The 16529-nt window shown below is 32.0% G+C and overlaps 1 protein-coding gene across 7 annotated transcripts in view; it reads left to right on the top strand.

The window, feature by feature from the left end:
* Positions 1-16529, top strand: part of LOC130445787 (serine/threonine-protein kinase Genghis Khan) — a 119624-nt gene that overhangs the window by 62898 nt on the left and 40197 nt on the right. For all 7 annotated transcript variants that reach the window (XM_056781656.1, XM_056781659.1, XM_056781658.1 and 4 more), the window contains 3 exons: positions 285-495; positions 8102-8276; positions 11059-11162. In XM_056781656.1, the coding sequence (XP_056637634.1) occupies positions 285-495; positions 8102-8276; positions 11059-11162 (490 nt within the window). The remainder of the gene's footprint in view (positions 1-284; positions 496-8101; positions 8277-11058; positions 11163-16529) is intronic.

Here is a 16529-nt window from a genome sequence, read left to right as displayed (position 1 = left end):
TTTACAGATATTTGAAACATTCACAGTTTTTTGCTGATATTCCAAATTCAATCGTGGTGTCAAGATTTGTGGGATCGGCATGCTATCTCTTTCAGTTTCTATATTCTTCATTTTACTGAAAAATACTAAAGAATTCTTTGTGGAGAAATTATCTGGTTTGATGGACAACTTTTCAAACACCATTGCTAATCATTTTTTATCTAATACTATAATCGAATCCTTCAGTTAACACTAAATTTATGTTGCTTCTAATTCATTAGTAATTTGTATATTGTAATTTTTAGCTTACGGAATCCATGAATCGTCTTCAAACAGAAAAGAACAATTTAGAATCGGAATATGAACAACTGAGAAGCAAACAAGAAGCTCTGGGTCAGTGGGAATCTCAGCTATCTGAAATTATTCAGTGGGTTAGCGATGAAAAAGATGCTAGAGCATATCTTCAAGCTCTAGCAACCAAAATGACTGAAGAACTGGATTATCTTAAACACGCTGGTAAATAAAATTTTTATTTTTCACTTACTGTTTGCAATGTAAGTATAAAAACCCTTATTCCCAAAGTGTTTAAATTATTATATACCAAATCGTATTTTTGTTTTGTTTTTGCTAGTATCAATCCTTTAATTGCTTCGTCGCCGTGTCTAACGTTTCTCGTTGAGTTGGTTCTTTAAATAATTACAGAAAATAAACACAATATTCTGACAAACTAACATTATAATGAATGTATTAATAAAGTTGCTTTTAATTGAGTAACATCTTTATATACTCAATACCATTGTTGGAAAATTTCATATTAATGCGCTAGTTAGTATTTAATATTTTATTTTTCTTTTTGAATCAAATAATTCATAACAAAAAAAATACCATAATTCTATTCTCGATTAATTATTTCAACAATTATGAATATATAAATATTCAATGGCTCGGAATGTATACATTCCCAATACAGTTCACTATTTGTTCCCTCTCGGTAGCGCTATATTCATTCATATATATATATATATATATATATATATATATATATATATATATATATATATATATATATATATATATATATATATGTATATATATATGTATATGTATAATACTTTTGAAATTTCGATATTTTGATATTTCGAAAATATAATATATTCTGCCGTTCTTCAAAAAAGAAAATTTTTGATTTTATAAACTATCTAAAAGGACACTTATCACTAAAACAAACTAGCTGCTCATCAATTGTAACGGCTTCGTATGGTTGAAAATACTTCTTGCATTTACCAACGAACATATTCCAAATTTCTCTAATTGCCGCTAATTCTTCCTTCTCTCTTCTCGCGTAGGTCTTCGAAGTATAAATAGCCAATTATTCGCTCAAATCTATCTCTAGACATGACTAATGTGTGGGTACGACAGCTTGAGGTGTGGGTTCTTGATCTGAATCTTCTTCACTTTATTTTTCTATATTGTCCTCTATTTCTGAAACAAGTACATTGATATCGCCCTCATATTCTTCAACCGTTTCATAGTCAATTCCGAACTATCTATATTCGGATTTTCAAATACCTCTTCATGCTCGCGTTGTCAGTGGTCTACGTCTTCCAATCCATTCTAACCCAAATCTGCAAAAACACCTTATTACTAGTATCAAATTTGGCACCGTTTAATGCCGCTTCGGTCTCTCAGTGGAATCTTTAACTGCGAAATATCGCGACACTGTTGTAACGACTGTTCAAAACACACTAACACACACAGAAGATACCATAAGAAGAAATGCAAACCAGAATATTAACCATAAATAAAAAAGTAAAATAATACCATTACAATGATATAGTACTCTCATTTTGGGATTTAAAAAAAAAGATATTCTATACAAACAGAAGTCTCGAAAATTCATAAACGTATCTCAAAATCAAAACAAGAAAATAAAAAAATTTATACATATTAAAGAGAAAAAATATAAAAAATGTGTATAAACATAATAAACATAAATCAATATAATTGTGAAATAAATCAGCCTTCTAAAATAAACAAAAAAAATTTGATCCCACATGATTCCATAAGTTAACATCTCTTCGTCCTCAACTTCCATTAAATGATACTTCCCTCGTTGGTGGTAAACTGCTTCTGGAGTACAGTTCACCCCGTACAATCTTGTAAAAATAAAAGATACGGCAGCCAAGTATTTTTCATCTATTTTAATTGCTGAATACAAGATGATAAGTTCATTCATTTTATTCACTTGGAGCTTCATTTGTTCCATGATAGTACCATTGATACCAGTTTCAAAAGGTATTCTTGATAATATTCTTATCAGTGTTAAAACTGAATGCAACTGAAAATAATTCGATAAATACCTATACAACATAGGAATTCTTTTGTATATAGAAAGAGCAAACATTTTATCCTGTATAGTCCATCGTTTTCCTGAACCTTGGTTAATATTTTGGCTAGTGTATTCCGATGAACTTAATATATAACCATTTCTTTAGGTGCTAAATTGTTCTTACCAGCTCCAGCTACAGTCAAAAAACCAGATTTTTATTTGTCAAAACTAGTAATTTTCTCTGTACCAATGAAATGTGAAAATTCACTTGAAAACTCCAATGACTGGAAATAAATACAGAAAAAATAAAATATATGAAAATAGGAGGAAAACCATAACAGAACCAACTGAAAATTAGTAAATACAATTTTGAAACAGTTTAACTATCTATGAATAACGTTGGGACAAACAACTAGAAAGAGGATAAAGGATAGGATACAAAAGGATTAAGCCTATGGAAAAAACAAAAACCTACTTAAAAAAACATAACCAAACAAAACAAAATAAAAATGTACAAAACCCTAATAAAACCAGTAATCACATATGCGATGGAAACTACAGTAATAAACAAAAGAGAAGAAGAAGAACTTAAAAGAATAGAAAGATAATGAGAACATGAAACATAACACAGGAAGGAGAAAGAAGAGCAAAGAAAAACGAAGAAATAGAGAGAGAACTGGGCCGGGCACATAACGAGAAAAAAACCAATTGAAATGATTAAAAGAATAACGCAATGGATTCCATTGTAGCCAAGGAGAAGGGGCAGGCCGAGAAAAACTTGGAGAAACGAGATATAAGGATATAAGAGTACTCAATATAGAAAACTGGAGTTCAAAATGCCGGAATCCAAAAGAATGGAAAATAATAACCAGCCAAAACAAACGACAAACTATAAAGAATATAAAAATTAGAAAACGAGGAGTAATCCACCTAAAAAAAAGGATTTGATACATAATCATTTCCCTAGGTGTTAAATTGTTCTTACTAGCTCTAGCTACAGTCAAAAAACCTGATTTTGCTTTGTCAAAAGTAGTAATTTTCTCTGTACGAATGAACTCTGAAAATTCACTTGAAAACTCCAATGGCACTTCTATAGGTAACTTGTCAAATGTTAAGGCATGATCGCTTGGACTATCAACTTGATGCTCCTCGATAATCATATCAGTCTACTATACCTGTATTTTTACCATATGAATCTTTTTGGTTTAGTATACAGCCCTGTACTTTGACATAACTGTGATCTTTATAAATGGATGTAGACAATGAAGACAGATGAGAGGTAGTAATAGATGAAATAGCGATAATTTAGTGTTGAGCATTGAATTTTACAAAATTTTTCACAGGAAAATATTTACATGTATACTTGACTCTGTCACCTACCTTCAAGTCCACCCTGAAATATTTAATGAAAAATTACAGAAAATATTCTCCAATCAAACCGATTTTAATAAGAAATCATAATTATAAATTACATTTCTGATAATATTACCTATCTGTGTACCGAAATCTGAAGGAAATGTGGATGAAATTCATAAATTGATGACGAATGACACGTTGACATTGACAGTAATGACACATTTTTACTACACTAGCGTCACGATTGGTAGGTGGCAGAAATAAATTTGTGTTGAAATTTATATATAAGATTACCTTTTTAATATGTTCTGTGTTAACACATGATAAGCTTTGTAATTTTAAGCACATAGCTAGAGGCGCAGTTGTATTTTGTTTCAAAAATATTAAGAAAAATGTACCGCGGTCCTTCGAGGACTCCATCGACATTCAAAGATTAAAAAGAAACTTCACCGAGCCAACAAAAGCGCAACTGCTCTTTGGCTAATTTTGTTATTATACATACAAAGGAAGAAGTAAATATATTTAAAGAAAATTTTATACCTATCATTTTAGTACAGGATCCCATCGCTAGATCCTCCAGGCATCTGTTTTTTTTGATGAAATTAATTTTAAAGGAATCTTGAGGATGTATGGAATGGATTAAGGATAGGTTGCCTTGTAAAAATTAGCCGCAATTACCTGTAATTAATTTTAATGTCATTAATATATTAATATGACTTGCAGCTATATGTTTTTTCAGTCAATCTTACAGCATTTGAAAGAAAATGATGTCACAAATCAAAATAAAAATGGTTGCCAGCTTTCAGTCGGCCGCAGCATTAGGGTTGCCAGGTATAAACAGGTATATTGTTGTTAATTAACTGCATTCGCCAGTTTTTTTAAAAAAATTTCATGCAAAATTAAAGTGTTGTATACATTGAACATGAAAATCCATGGTTGCCAGTTGCACAATAACCGCAAACAGAGGTTGCCATGATTTTTGTGAACGACTCTCACTCCAGGTAAGTGGAAGCGCAAGAGAGAAGATGCACGCATTATTACGTGCTCTTAACAATAGTATAAAGTTGTGAAAATTAAGTTTCATTATTTTTTCACCTATTATTTATTAAACATAAATTTTTGGGCATAATGACAATTTTCATCGCTTGGGAAAGACCCTTTTTTCATTGAAAAAATTTTCTACAGAATCTTTAGAGAAAATTGGAGTTTTTCTATTTGTTTTTTCTATGTTCTGGATACTTGGATTTTTGTTTTTATTCCATTAAGAACTACATTTGCTTTTATTATTAATTCTAACAATATTATTTTTTATTGAAAAAGTTAAAATCCATTTCGTTTACAAGAAATTTGTCGGACATTAGGCTTATTCTAAATGCAAATCTTATAATTAAATACATCTTCTAGTTTTCTTCTTCATCGACTGTGTCACTATCAACATCATCGGAATCATAAGAGCTATTGTTTATATCAGTTAATAAACAATAATATACCTGTTTACACTGGCAACCCTAATGCTGCGGCCGACTGAAAGCTGGCAACCATTTTTATTTTGATTTGTGACATCATTTGCTTTCAAATGCTGTAAGATTGACTGAAAAAACATAGCTGCAGGTAATTGCGGCTAATTTTTACAAGATAACCTATCATTAATTCATTCCATATATCCTCAAGATTCCTTTAAAATTAATTTCATCAAAAAACAGATACCTGCAAAATCAAGCGATAGGATCTTACACTATTTTAAGCCAATCAGATGCCTTAACTTTGGTAGGTTTCTATAACAACAATCTAAATTTTACGAAATTTAATTTTAATAGCACAGGCATACATTATTTTTCCGCATACCTCTACCCAAAGTATGCATGTCTTGGCCTCATTGTAGGGATCAAAGTCGTACTTTTCCACCCAAAGAGTAAATATGATGTCATGGAATGGCGCTAATAATAAGGACATTTAAAGAAAATATATATCGCTACTCCCTGTAACAGATCAGACACGTTCATTTGTCCGTTATAGAGCAGGAAAATGTATTAACCAAATGGTTGGGGAAAAATACTGTTAAATTCCTAAAAAAATTGCAGAATTTTTGAAACTGCCTAATTCCCTTTTTTAACTTGTCAAAAAAGAGTCAAAAGAAAAGGTCATGTCATAACTACCTTAGGGTATTAAGTTGCCAAAGATCAAATCGAAATAAACGCTTATTAATGTGTCAAAAATTCTATTTTTTTATCTATAATTTTTAACATAATATTGTCCCCAATCTCCCAAGAGTTTGAATTAATCTCCGTAAATTATTTCTCGGTAACAAATTTTCTACAAAAATTTCCCTTGGCCAGAGCCTTTGGACTGTAGCTCGAAACAATTTCCGAAAATGACTCAAGCACTAGGGAGATTATAAGTGATAATTTATGAGTAATATTTGCTAATATATCAAAATTATCACAAATTTTTTTTCTACTATTAACAGCAATCAGAAGACATTTTCTATGAGCTATGCTGTTGGCTATGGACCTATAGGTTGATCTTGGGAATGTCCTGAAGAGACTTTTCCAGTGAGAAGGTCTTTTGCACTTTATTTGAGATCAATTGGCCAGCTTCGTTTCAGTCTTCTGTTCTTTGGCTGTAGTAGTAGATTAGGATGGCTGTCTAGCTTTAGGTAGTGGTTACGGCTTCTTTCTTGTAATGTCTCTTGTATTGTTGGTCTTGATGGATCAATTTGTTTGTGACGTACCATGATGCATTGACTAGTGATCGAAGGATTTTACATTGTCCTCGTTGTATGAGAGCAAAACTAGATTTGCTGGCACATCCCCATAATTCTATTCCGTAGGTCCAGATAGGTATGATGACTGCCTTATATAAGATTTTATTTTGTAGGTTGATTTGCTTTCGATTCTTGGCGTGATGTTTCCTCCAATTGACTTTAGAGTCTAAGTGTAATAATAAGGTATTTGACCCAAGAAGTTACGGGTATCACTATGTTGTTAATAGTAAATGGAGGATATTGGCTTTTTCTTAGGGTGAATATTATGTACTGGGATTTGTTTTCGTTAATTTGTATTCTCCATCTTTCGATCTGGAATAAGTGGTCGTGGCAGAAGCAATTATCGGATCCTCATGTATAGCCAGTATCACTGTATCATCAGCAAACGTGACTGTCTTAGTCATAGTGTGGTTTGAGGTTGGAATGTCAGAAGTATATATCAGGTACAGGACTGGCCCTAGAACGCTACCTTGTGGAACTTCTACTTTAATAAGTTGAAATTCAGAGGTATCATCACTAACTTTTGTTCTGGAGATTCTATTTGACATATATGACTGAAGCAGAGTGTAGTATGAATTGGGTAGATAGATTTTGATTTTATTTAACAGACCTACATACTTGGTTAACATCCAGGAAAGCTGCCGAGCAGTATATTTTTCCCTCTATACCTGTATTGATGGCATACACTACTCGATGACACTGTTCAACTGTGGAATGTTTGTGCCGAAACCCGAATTGGTAATCTGGAATCACATTTAGGATAGAGTCTCTACGCTGTAATACTAACTTTCCTAAAATCTTTGATAATGTTTATAGCAAACTGATTGGTCTGTATGATGTAACGTCCTTTAGCTGGTTCCCTGGTTATGGAATGAGGATAATTTCAGATTTTTTTATCTCCTTGGGTCAGTAGTGTAATCTGAATATGGTATAAAATATATATGTTAACATTACTAAACCTTTAGTGGGCAGTTCTTTTAGCATTATCAGAGTAATCATATCTATTCCTGGTGCCATTTTATTTTTTAAGGATTCATTTTTTTCTTTTATTTATTTCGAGCTTGTGAGTTTTATTGATGTTTGGTCTGGATTGTAGAGTGGAGTATTAATTAGATTGTTATGTATAGGGAAGTGACTGCCTAGAGTGAAAACATTTTTTAAATGTTGAGTGAAGAAGACGGCGTTTTCTTTACTGCTTCTAGCCCAAGTGTTTGCTTGGCCATTTTTTAGTAAAGAGGTTAGTGTTATTGGTTTTCTTGAGTATTTGATAGGTTCCCAGATGGAGTCATCGTATTGGTTAAGGTTTGTTAAGTATGGGGAATAGCTATTGTTTTGTGCCTTTTTAATTTTTAGCTTGAATCCATTACTTACATGATTGAACACTCTTTTATCATTTGGGGTATGACTCCGCTGCCATTTTGCTCTCTTGCTTTTCTTTTTAAGGCAATTAACTATTTTATTTCAATCGGTATATTTATTGATTTTGTCTGCTCTTCTATCCAGGGAGTTGATAAATGTGCCGCATCTTGTATTGTTTTGATTAGTTTGTTTGACGCATCTTCTTTTAGTCCTATTTTCAGGTTTATTTTATTTGTATATAAATTAAAACAATAGTTAATAGTTAAAAAATGGTTGGTGTAAATATCTCATTAAACTATTTGATTTACTTTCAGGCGTATCCACTGTTGTCTCTGGGGCAGATAAAAATTGGAGGAATCGAAGATCTCAAAAATTGGATAAAATGGAACTTTTAAACCTGCAAAGTTCTTTACAAAGTGAAATTCAAGCGAAACAAGCAATTAGTGAAGATTTGAGTAAAACTCGAGAGGCCTTATTAGCTGCTCAAAAGTGAGTGCATGTAAATATATTTTTGTTTTGTTTGAATTGCCCTGCAAATGAAAGAAATGTCAACCATGTAATTAGTACAAACCTAGTATCAGAGGCTTTTCTAACCACAGAAGGAGTAAGATAAGATTGTCACTTGAGTCCATTGCTTTTCAACATATTCATAGATGAAGTATTAAATAATATCTGCTCTGCCAACTCAATGAAAGTGTACAATAGATTTAATAACCTGCAAATGTAATTTCAAAACGGAATCAAATAAAAAAAGGGAATTTTAGAGATGATTCACATATATAGGAGCGACAAAGCTATCAATGCTAAAAAATTTGCACTTGCTACCTCGAATCTTTGCCGCTGGCGCTGCCATATTAGAAAAATAACGCTAAAAACCAGTTTTTTGACAATAACTCCTTTCTAAATATTTTAAGTTGAAAATAGCTATGTAATAAATTAAACTAGATAAAATTTCCAACAATTTATGTAGTAAGAGCGCCGCAAATGCCACTTCCAACACGCGTTTTGGCCAAATCACTCATTTCCAAACCACCATGAGGTAGAGGAAGTGGCGCGATTTTCTTTTGTGATATCCCCAGTAGGCCTAATCCACTTGTAATACAATACGCAGACGTTCGTCTGTCTTGCTATTTTTTTTTGTACCAGGCTTATATCAATAACTGTGTTTCGGAAACAAATCACAGGAGCATTATTGGCAGTTAAAGCAATCAAAATATCGTCATCATATAGGGTTTAAGAAATAAGAAACTTAATTCATTTATAAATAAGATCTTTTGTATTTTATATTTTAAGAAATAACTAGACATGCGACTATTAATGAGATAACTTTAATGTACAAAACAGTTACAGTTAGATAGCAAATAATGTTTATAATGAGTTTCCTTAAAAAATGTTTTCATAAAAAATAACTTTCCACTTGTACAGAACAGACTTGAAAGTTTATACCGAGTTATGTACTTTCAATTTTGCGGTACTTTAAACATGTTTCACATTGATCTTTCTTAGGGAGAAAAAATTCTATGTTCATTGATTCAAATACTGTGTGGAAGAAAGCCGCCGATCTTGGCTGGACATTTTTTTCATGGAAAATTCGTTCATATTCTCTGAACAATTGTGATTTGCTTTCCCACATTGTCTCTTAGTATTTTTTAGTTGCGTTGGCTTGACAGTAGTGAGACTCCATTTTAGCTAATGAGTCAAGAAACTGCTTAATGTCCTTCCTTTTTTCACTGTCTTCTAGAGTTTGTCTGAACATTGGAACCTGTAACAGAAATTAGATCATCATATTCTTATCTTTTTGAGATAAGGGGTTGTCTAGGGCTGCTTTCATAACCCAAGCTCTAACAGCTTTTTCACCAAAAGAGAAAGTGCTCAGAAAATTTTTTTACGCACCCTTATTCTTGTATCTCCCACTTTAAGATGATGTTTAAAAGATATATTTTTGCGAGCATTTTCAATACCAGTTTGGATTTGTCTACCAGACCAACAATTGAAGCTTTCTTTGCTTCCCAACTTTCAATCTCCTTGCAAAAGTTTTTGAAGAGCTTTACTCTTTCTGGGTCCATTACTTTTACACAATCAAACATCTTTACACTTTTACACAATCAAACATCTTTACACTTTTACACAATCAAATATCTTTACACTTTTACAAGTGCACCGCACTTTTAACTTTCTCTCTTCTTTTTGAACTGCATGTTGAGACTTACCTTTCTCTTGTTTTTTTAGTCCTAAATATTTATTCCCTCTCCTTCTTTTAGCTGCATTTGAATTCCTTGCCCACTGATTAGATCAATGTCTTCACCTCTCTTTCGCTTTCTTTTAGCAGGGACCAAGGCTTCTACTATATTGAAATTGTCCTCAGTTACTTCTTCCAAAGATGCTCTTAAGTCAGGTACTTTCTCTTCCAATAGGTGGTTCTCATCCTCATCAACGGCTACACTTTTTTGGGCTGATATTTCTAATTTATTGATGTTCTTGACTTGTTATCTTCCAGTACTTAAATCAAACAAGCATAAGATTATTTGCAATAACAGAAATCAATTGAAAAAACATACACATTTTTGAAACTAAGTTATACGAGTAGATCTATATTAATCAGCTGATGACATAAGATGTTTTACCCGCAGATATGGGTCATAATTTAGCCTCAATAAAAAAGATATCGAAAATTTTGACATACGAACTTTTGCACTTACAACGACGATATGTCCTTTTCATTGGTTATTTATGTAGTTTGAAAATCATTTATTGTATTTCAAAAAATATTATATAGGATGCAATATTCAATACGAATCCCTAAATTGTTATTTCCGAAGCCAGTCCTTGAATTTCTAAGTTTAGCTAATACCAGTTGAATGCTCTATAGTAGTGTACTGCATCATGAAAAAAATTTAAAAAATAAAATGAGCTGTGTAAATATTATAGCCAATTAAAATTTATAGTAAATTTCGCAAATCGTAAATTAATAAAGAAGGGTAGTTGACACTTCTTAGTAGCCATATGATATCCTTTCTGAGAGGAAGGAGATGCCTCAAACAAACATTAGTCAGCTCTTTAAACACCTTTAATTTATTTTCTGAGTGCATGCTAATGAAATATCTTGCAAAAATAGTTTTCCAATTTATGTAAATTTATGAGAAAACGCAACATTTAAATTCTCAGTATCAACAAAGTGTCATTCCCTTATTATATTTTTAATAGAATTTTTACAATACTTATTGCCTTTAAGTTATTGAATTAAAAATCTCTAATCTTCCGAACCTTTTAGGGAACTTAGAGAATGTAGACAACGAAATGAGGCCTTGAATGTAGATTTAAAACGAAAAGAAAAACAACTTAAAGAATATCAAAATCGCATAGATCCTGAAGGATGTAAGTATCATATAATTTATTCTATTTATTCATTTGTTTGATTTTACTAGTTATATATTCATATATTTTATTTCTTTAATTCTACAATCACATACATCTAGATAAAATCAAGCATATTGTAACATTGTAGTCAATAAATTGGTTACTTTTACTTTGGTCATCCTTCTCTTTAAAAAACATACAGTTAGTGTGACACCCTTGTAATTGACTAGTCATAGAGTTTGTTTATGCCCCTCACTATGTAGATACAATCTTCATTCAATCACTTATTTTTTTAATGATGGTCCAACAAGTAAATATACTTTTCTATACCAAAAAGATTAGTTGATAACTACATTCCAATAATATCATGTGATCCATATGCAGGGTGTCTAGCCATCAGGAAATAGCGGGAAAAAAGCGGGAATTTTTTGGCAGCGGGAAAAGACGGGAAAACAACGGGATTTTTTTTCGAGATCGGGAATTTTCGGAGAAATGCACAGAAAGTTGTAGTTTCAATACATAATTTGCTTCCTGCTAGCAAAATTGATATAGGATTTTCAACTAAGAGCGCATTGAAGAATGCTAAAATCAAGTCCTCTGGTGAATTATTGACTAAATTCATGATTGATTGTAAGAATTGTTTCGTTAAAATTATTAAAAAAATTGAAGAACGATCACCTCTATTGTATAAACTTACAAAGTACATAACTTGTGTGAATCCAAATTTAATCGCACATCAATCCAACGTAGCTCTACAGCGACTTGACTCTTGCTTGGCTGTTCTGGTTGACACGAACAAGTTGATTTCTGGCTCGACGGCTGACAAAATAAAAAAAGAGTATCGAGATATTCTACAATTTTCTAACACCATTCAATCTGAAGATATATAATCAAAGTGTAAAAAGGCTTGATAAATTTTGGATAGAATTGATAGAAGATTCCGGTTTGACGTGCCCGAACTTGATTAATTTTCTAGAAATAATTTTCATTTTATCTCATGGAAATGCAGCAGTTGAGCGCGGATTTTCCGTAAACAAAGAGGCAATCGTTGTAAATCAGGCGGAAATCAGTCTAGTTGACTTGCGCATCATTTATGATGCAGTTACTGCGGCAGGGGGCATCAAACACGTATCTATCACATCTAAAATGATGTTGAACGTGCAAATGGCGCTATTAATATAAGTAGTCATTAATTCAATAAAATATTTCATTTATATTTTATGAGTAACTAATATGTATCATTCTTTATGAAAAAACAATAAAAAAGCGATAATTATTTTTTTTGTATTGAATGCTATTGTTTATTGAATATTACTAAATTGGTTTACTAATATCGGGAAAATTAGAAAAAGTTGTCGGGAAAAGCGGGAAAACTGCGGGAATTCAGATGCACGTCAGGTCTATACACCCTGCATATGTATGGTATAATTTCAATTTTAGCTTTATTATGTACTATGTAAAAAAAAATGAAATAGGTTGATTATTATTCTTGAATTGATAATTTACAATATGAAAATATTATCTCCCTCTAGCACCCCGTCGAAAATTTTGGAAAGGCTTTTCCATCCTGTAATCAGCAATATAAAGTGTTTTAAAATTTAGTGCAATCATAACTGAGAAAATTAATTTTTAAGGTGTAAAATTTTTATAATGACCTATCACAGTTAAAAATATACTTTACAATTAAATTAAATGTTCAAAATCACCACCAATCACTTTTTGACAATAACCGAGGCGATTTTGAAATTATCCTACATTTTTTATGATCTCAGGGGTTATTTTGTTAATTTCAGTTGATTCGGGAGTTAAATGAAGATGATCCGGCTAGAAAGCAAGAAAGTTTTACCTAATAGGTGAATTGACAGACATAGAACGATCGAATGGCCGGATAGATCTCCCAATTTGTCTCCTCTGGATTACTTCTTATGGGGTTATTCAAAATCTAAAGTATATGTTATCAGACCAGAAAATATTGCTGATTTAAAAGTTAGGATAATGGAAGAAATAAACAAAATAACCCCTGAGGTCACACAAAATATTGTAGAAGAATTCCAAAATCGCCTCGGTTATTGTCAAGAAGTGAGTGGTGGTCATTTTGAACATTTAATTTAATTATAAAGTACATTGGAAAATACAATCTAAATATTATGCAACATTATTATCTTCATTCTATGTAAAATTTTATGATCGAGACATTATCAAAATTTTATGATTGCACTAAATCAAAAAAACTTCAGATTTCCAAGAAGGTGACACACGACCCTCTTTCATATTTAAAATTTTGGAGGAGTTTAATATTTTAATACTGTAAATTGTCAATTCAAGAATAAAAATCGACCCGTTTCAGGTTTTTTCTTTCACATAGTACTTGAATTTTTTTCATACAAATGGACCGCATTGTATAATTGATCAAAGCCAATTTCCAATACATCACTTAATACAAAATGATTGGTATGCAATACTTAATAAATGAAAAGTTCATTACAAATATATGTTTCAATGTATTAACCAGAACGTGAATTAGAAGTGGTTTGAATTTTATTTTGCTCTTAACGTGAATACTTCCAATTTTTAGGTTAGGGTAAGTCGAGTCAAGGACACCAAAAATGACAATTTTTTCGCAAATGACGTTTTATGTTGCATATGATATGCTACAAAGAAAAAATATTAATTTCTAATCTTATTTATACTGGCTTTGATCTGATATAAAAAACAAACGGTCTGAGTAAAAGTAACCACTTTACTGTAGTACAGTGTATATTAGCACTCCCAGTTGGGTAGTAATCCTTTCTGTGTATTTAGTCAATTCATGGCTGAAACAACTGCCCTTGGTGATTGGAATAACTTCATGCTTCTGGGGAATTATGTTACTCTACATGCGACTATATGGTTGAAACAGTGAAAGTAATTAACTTCTGGTGGCATTTCTGAACTTCTTATAAATAAAAACTTCAAAGGTCAAATGTAAATAATGTGTGAAATGGTGTTGTAAATATTTTCATATAATATGGTTATTGAACAGGATAAATAGAATTCCTAACAAATCTAAAAAATGTTTCATATATAGTAAATAATTCTTAGTTACCTTTTGATCATTTTAATAACAGACAAATAAAGAGAAACTATTAATGATAATTTATCAAACTGGCTAGAACACTCATAAAAATGCAGCAAGAAGGAACACAGTTTTATTATTCTTAAAAAACTCTAGTTTCCAAAAGTTTCCATTTCTCTTTTCCAATTAGTCCATTCAATCAGGAGAAAAAAGTTGTACGATTATAGATTTGTCTTTCACTCTACATATTTTTATGAAAATTTGGAATAAGTTTCATTTACCCTGTAGATCATTTTTAAGCATCGGATTTTTATTCTAAATGGGTGAAAACCACCCTTTATACAGGACAATTAAAAAAGATGAAAAAATACCTTGCATGAGATAAAATCAAACTTTTCTTTTTTAAAAAGTATTGTTACAGATCGTGGAATATAATTCTTATAATATTTATCATCTTTCAACCCCTATAAACTACCCTTAATGATAACAAATAAAAATATTTTTTTTCAGCCTTTAGACGGTTTTTTAATGCTACATAATAAATAATAATACTTAGTGGTCCAAACATTAATTCATAATATTTTCACCCTTAAAAACAATCCTATTATCATGAAAAAATAACGTAAACCCTTTTTTGTTGTTTACTCTATTTCTCAATAATTGAAAAAACAAATAATTGAAAGGAAAAATTAAAATAATGTATATAATAAATGTTTTATTAAATGGATTTTAACATTGTTTCATCGACACTTTCGGTTTCTTCCTCTTTTTCGTCATCTTCCTCTTTTTCGTCATCTTCATCTGTGATAGGGAGGCAATTTAACCAACTGTCACCAGAGCATGTTCTATATGTCGAATTGCAAAGAGTCCAAGTTTTCGACAACTGAAAGTTGTGCGGCATCCTTTTTTGCAGTTGCAAAATATCATCTTCAGAAGTTATTCTGGTAGAGGTTGAATGGTCATTTCAATTGGTTGTAAAGAATTTTCTGTGTTAATCGATCCCCAATATGTTGGACGAAAATCTTTCTTTCCTAGCCATAGTTGCAGGAAAACTCGTTTTATATGCTGATGACAGAATTTTTCAGGTACAACTTAGATATTAATTTTATGATGCGCTGTCCAGACTTTCAGAGTGTTTGGTTCTGCGCCCGTACACTCCTATTCCAGTTCCATCTACTGTTTTTGATTCATCCGTATACCATGGCATTACTGTTCATTTTTTGTATGGTATTTTGGTCTCACCTGCTTTCACAGTTTATTATTGAGGTGAAGTATTTATCAAAGCTAAACTTTTTCGATGTGACGTCCTGAGGCATGTCCCAGGGCTGGTCATTATCTAATTAAGGTTTTTCTTTGATGATTCAGTCTCTGAATATTCTAAATGATGTTTTCTCTGCCACGATTTCCAGAACTAGGTGAAGAGGTGGTAGATTTAGAATTACTTCTAGTGCAGCTGTCGGGCAAGATTTCATGGCCCCGGTTGCACATAAGCAATCCAGTTTTTCTACCTTTGTACCTTTGTAGGTAGAAGGTTGTTCCTCGTGGTATTCAGACTAGTTCTCTAGTACTTCAAATCAATGCCCCATATGTGTTGATTGGTGTCACAATTGGCGTGTTCATCCACCATAGGATCTTTGGGTTACAACCCCAATTCCTCCCTCCGATTGTTATAAATTGTTGTAAGAGGCCTATGGGGATAATTCTCTATATTGTACGCGTGTTTTTGAGTGGTGTAAGCGTTTAAGTGAGGGCCGAGAGAGCAAATCGAAATTCAAGGCAACGTTGATCGTTTTTTTCAATATTATCGTGATGACTGAATTGGTTGCAGAGTGTCAGAATGTCAATCAGACTTACAATTTGTCAGTTTTGGCAATACTGCGAGAATGAGTTCGTAAGAATCGGCCCGGTTTTGCAGCAGTACAACGCACCTTCCCATAACGCGCTATCTTTGAAGCAGTATTTGGCCAGTAAGCGCACTCCAGTGCTCGAACACCCGCCGTACTCACCAGATTTGGCACCGTGCGACTTTTTTTGTAAGATCTGCTTTGAAAGGGGCCCGATCAATGGAAAAAACGTATGGAAAGGTGTATGGCGAGGGGAGGGGAATATATTGAAGGGAAGCATTCGAATATAGAATAATTTTTATAATAAAACCCTTTTTCGTAACCAGTCTCGTTATTTAGTAGCCAGACCTGTACTCCACGTTGCGACAAGCTAGCTTTAGTTTTCTAGCGAAAACTTTTTTAATTTTGTAGTTATGAAATTGATTCAAAAACTATTTTAAAGGAAATTCCAAATGCTATAATTTCTCGTAATTCGAATATTGTGAT

This window comes from Diorhabda sublineata, chromosome 6, assembly GCF_026230105.1.
Source record: "Diorhabda sublineata isolate icDioSubl1.1 chromosome 6, icDioSubl1.1, whole genome shotgun sequence".
Classification (NCBI taxonomy): Eukaryota; Metazoa; Arthropoda; class Insecta; order Coleoptera; family Chrysomelidae; genus Diorhabda; species Diorhabda sublineata.
The sequence above is the reverse complement of the archived record's forward strand: the minus strand, read 5'-3'. Positions and strand labels throughout refer to the sequence as shown.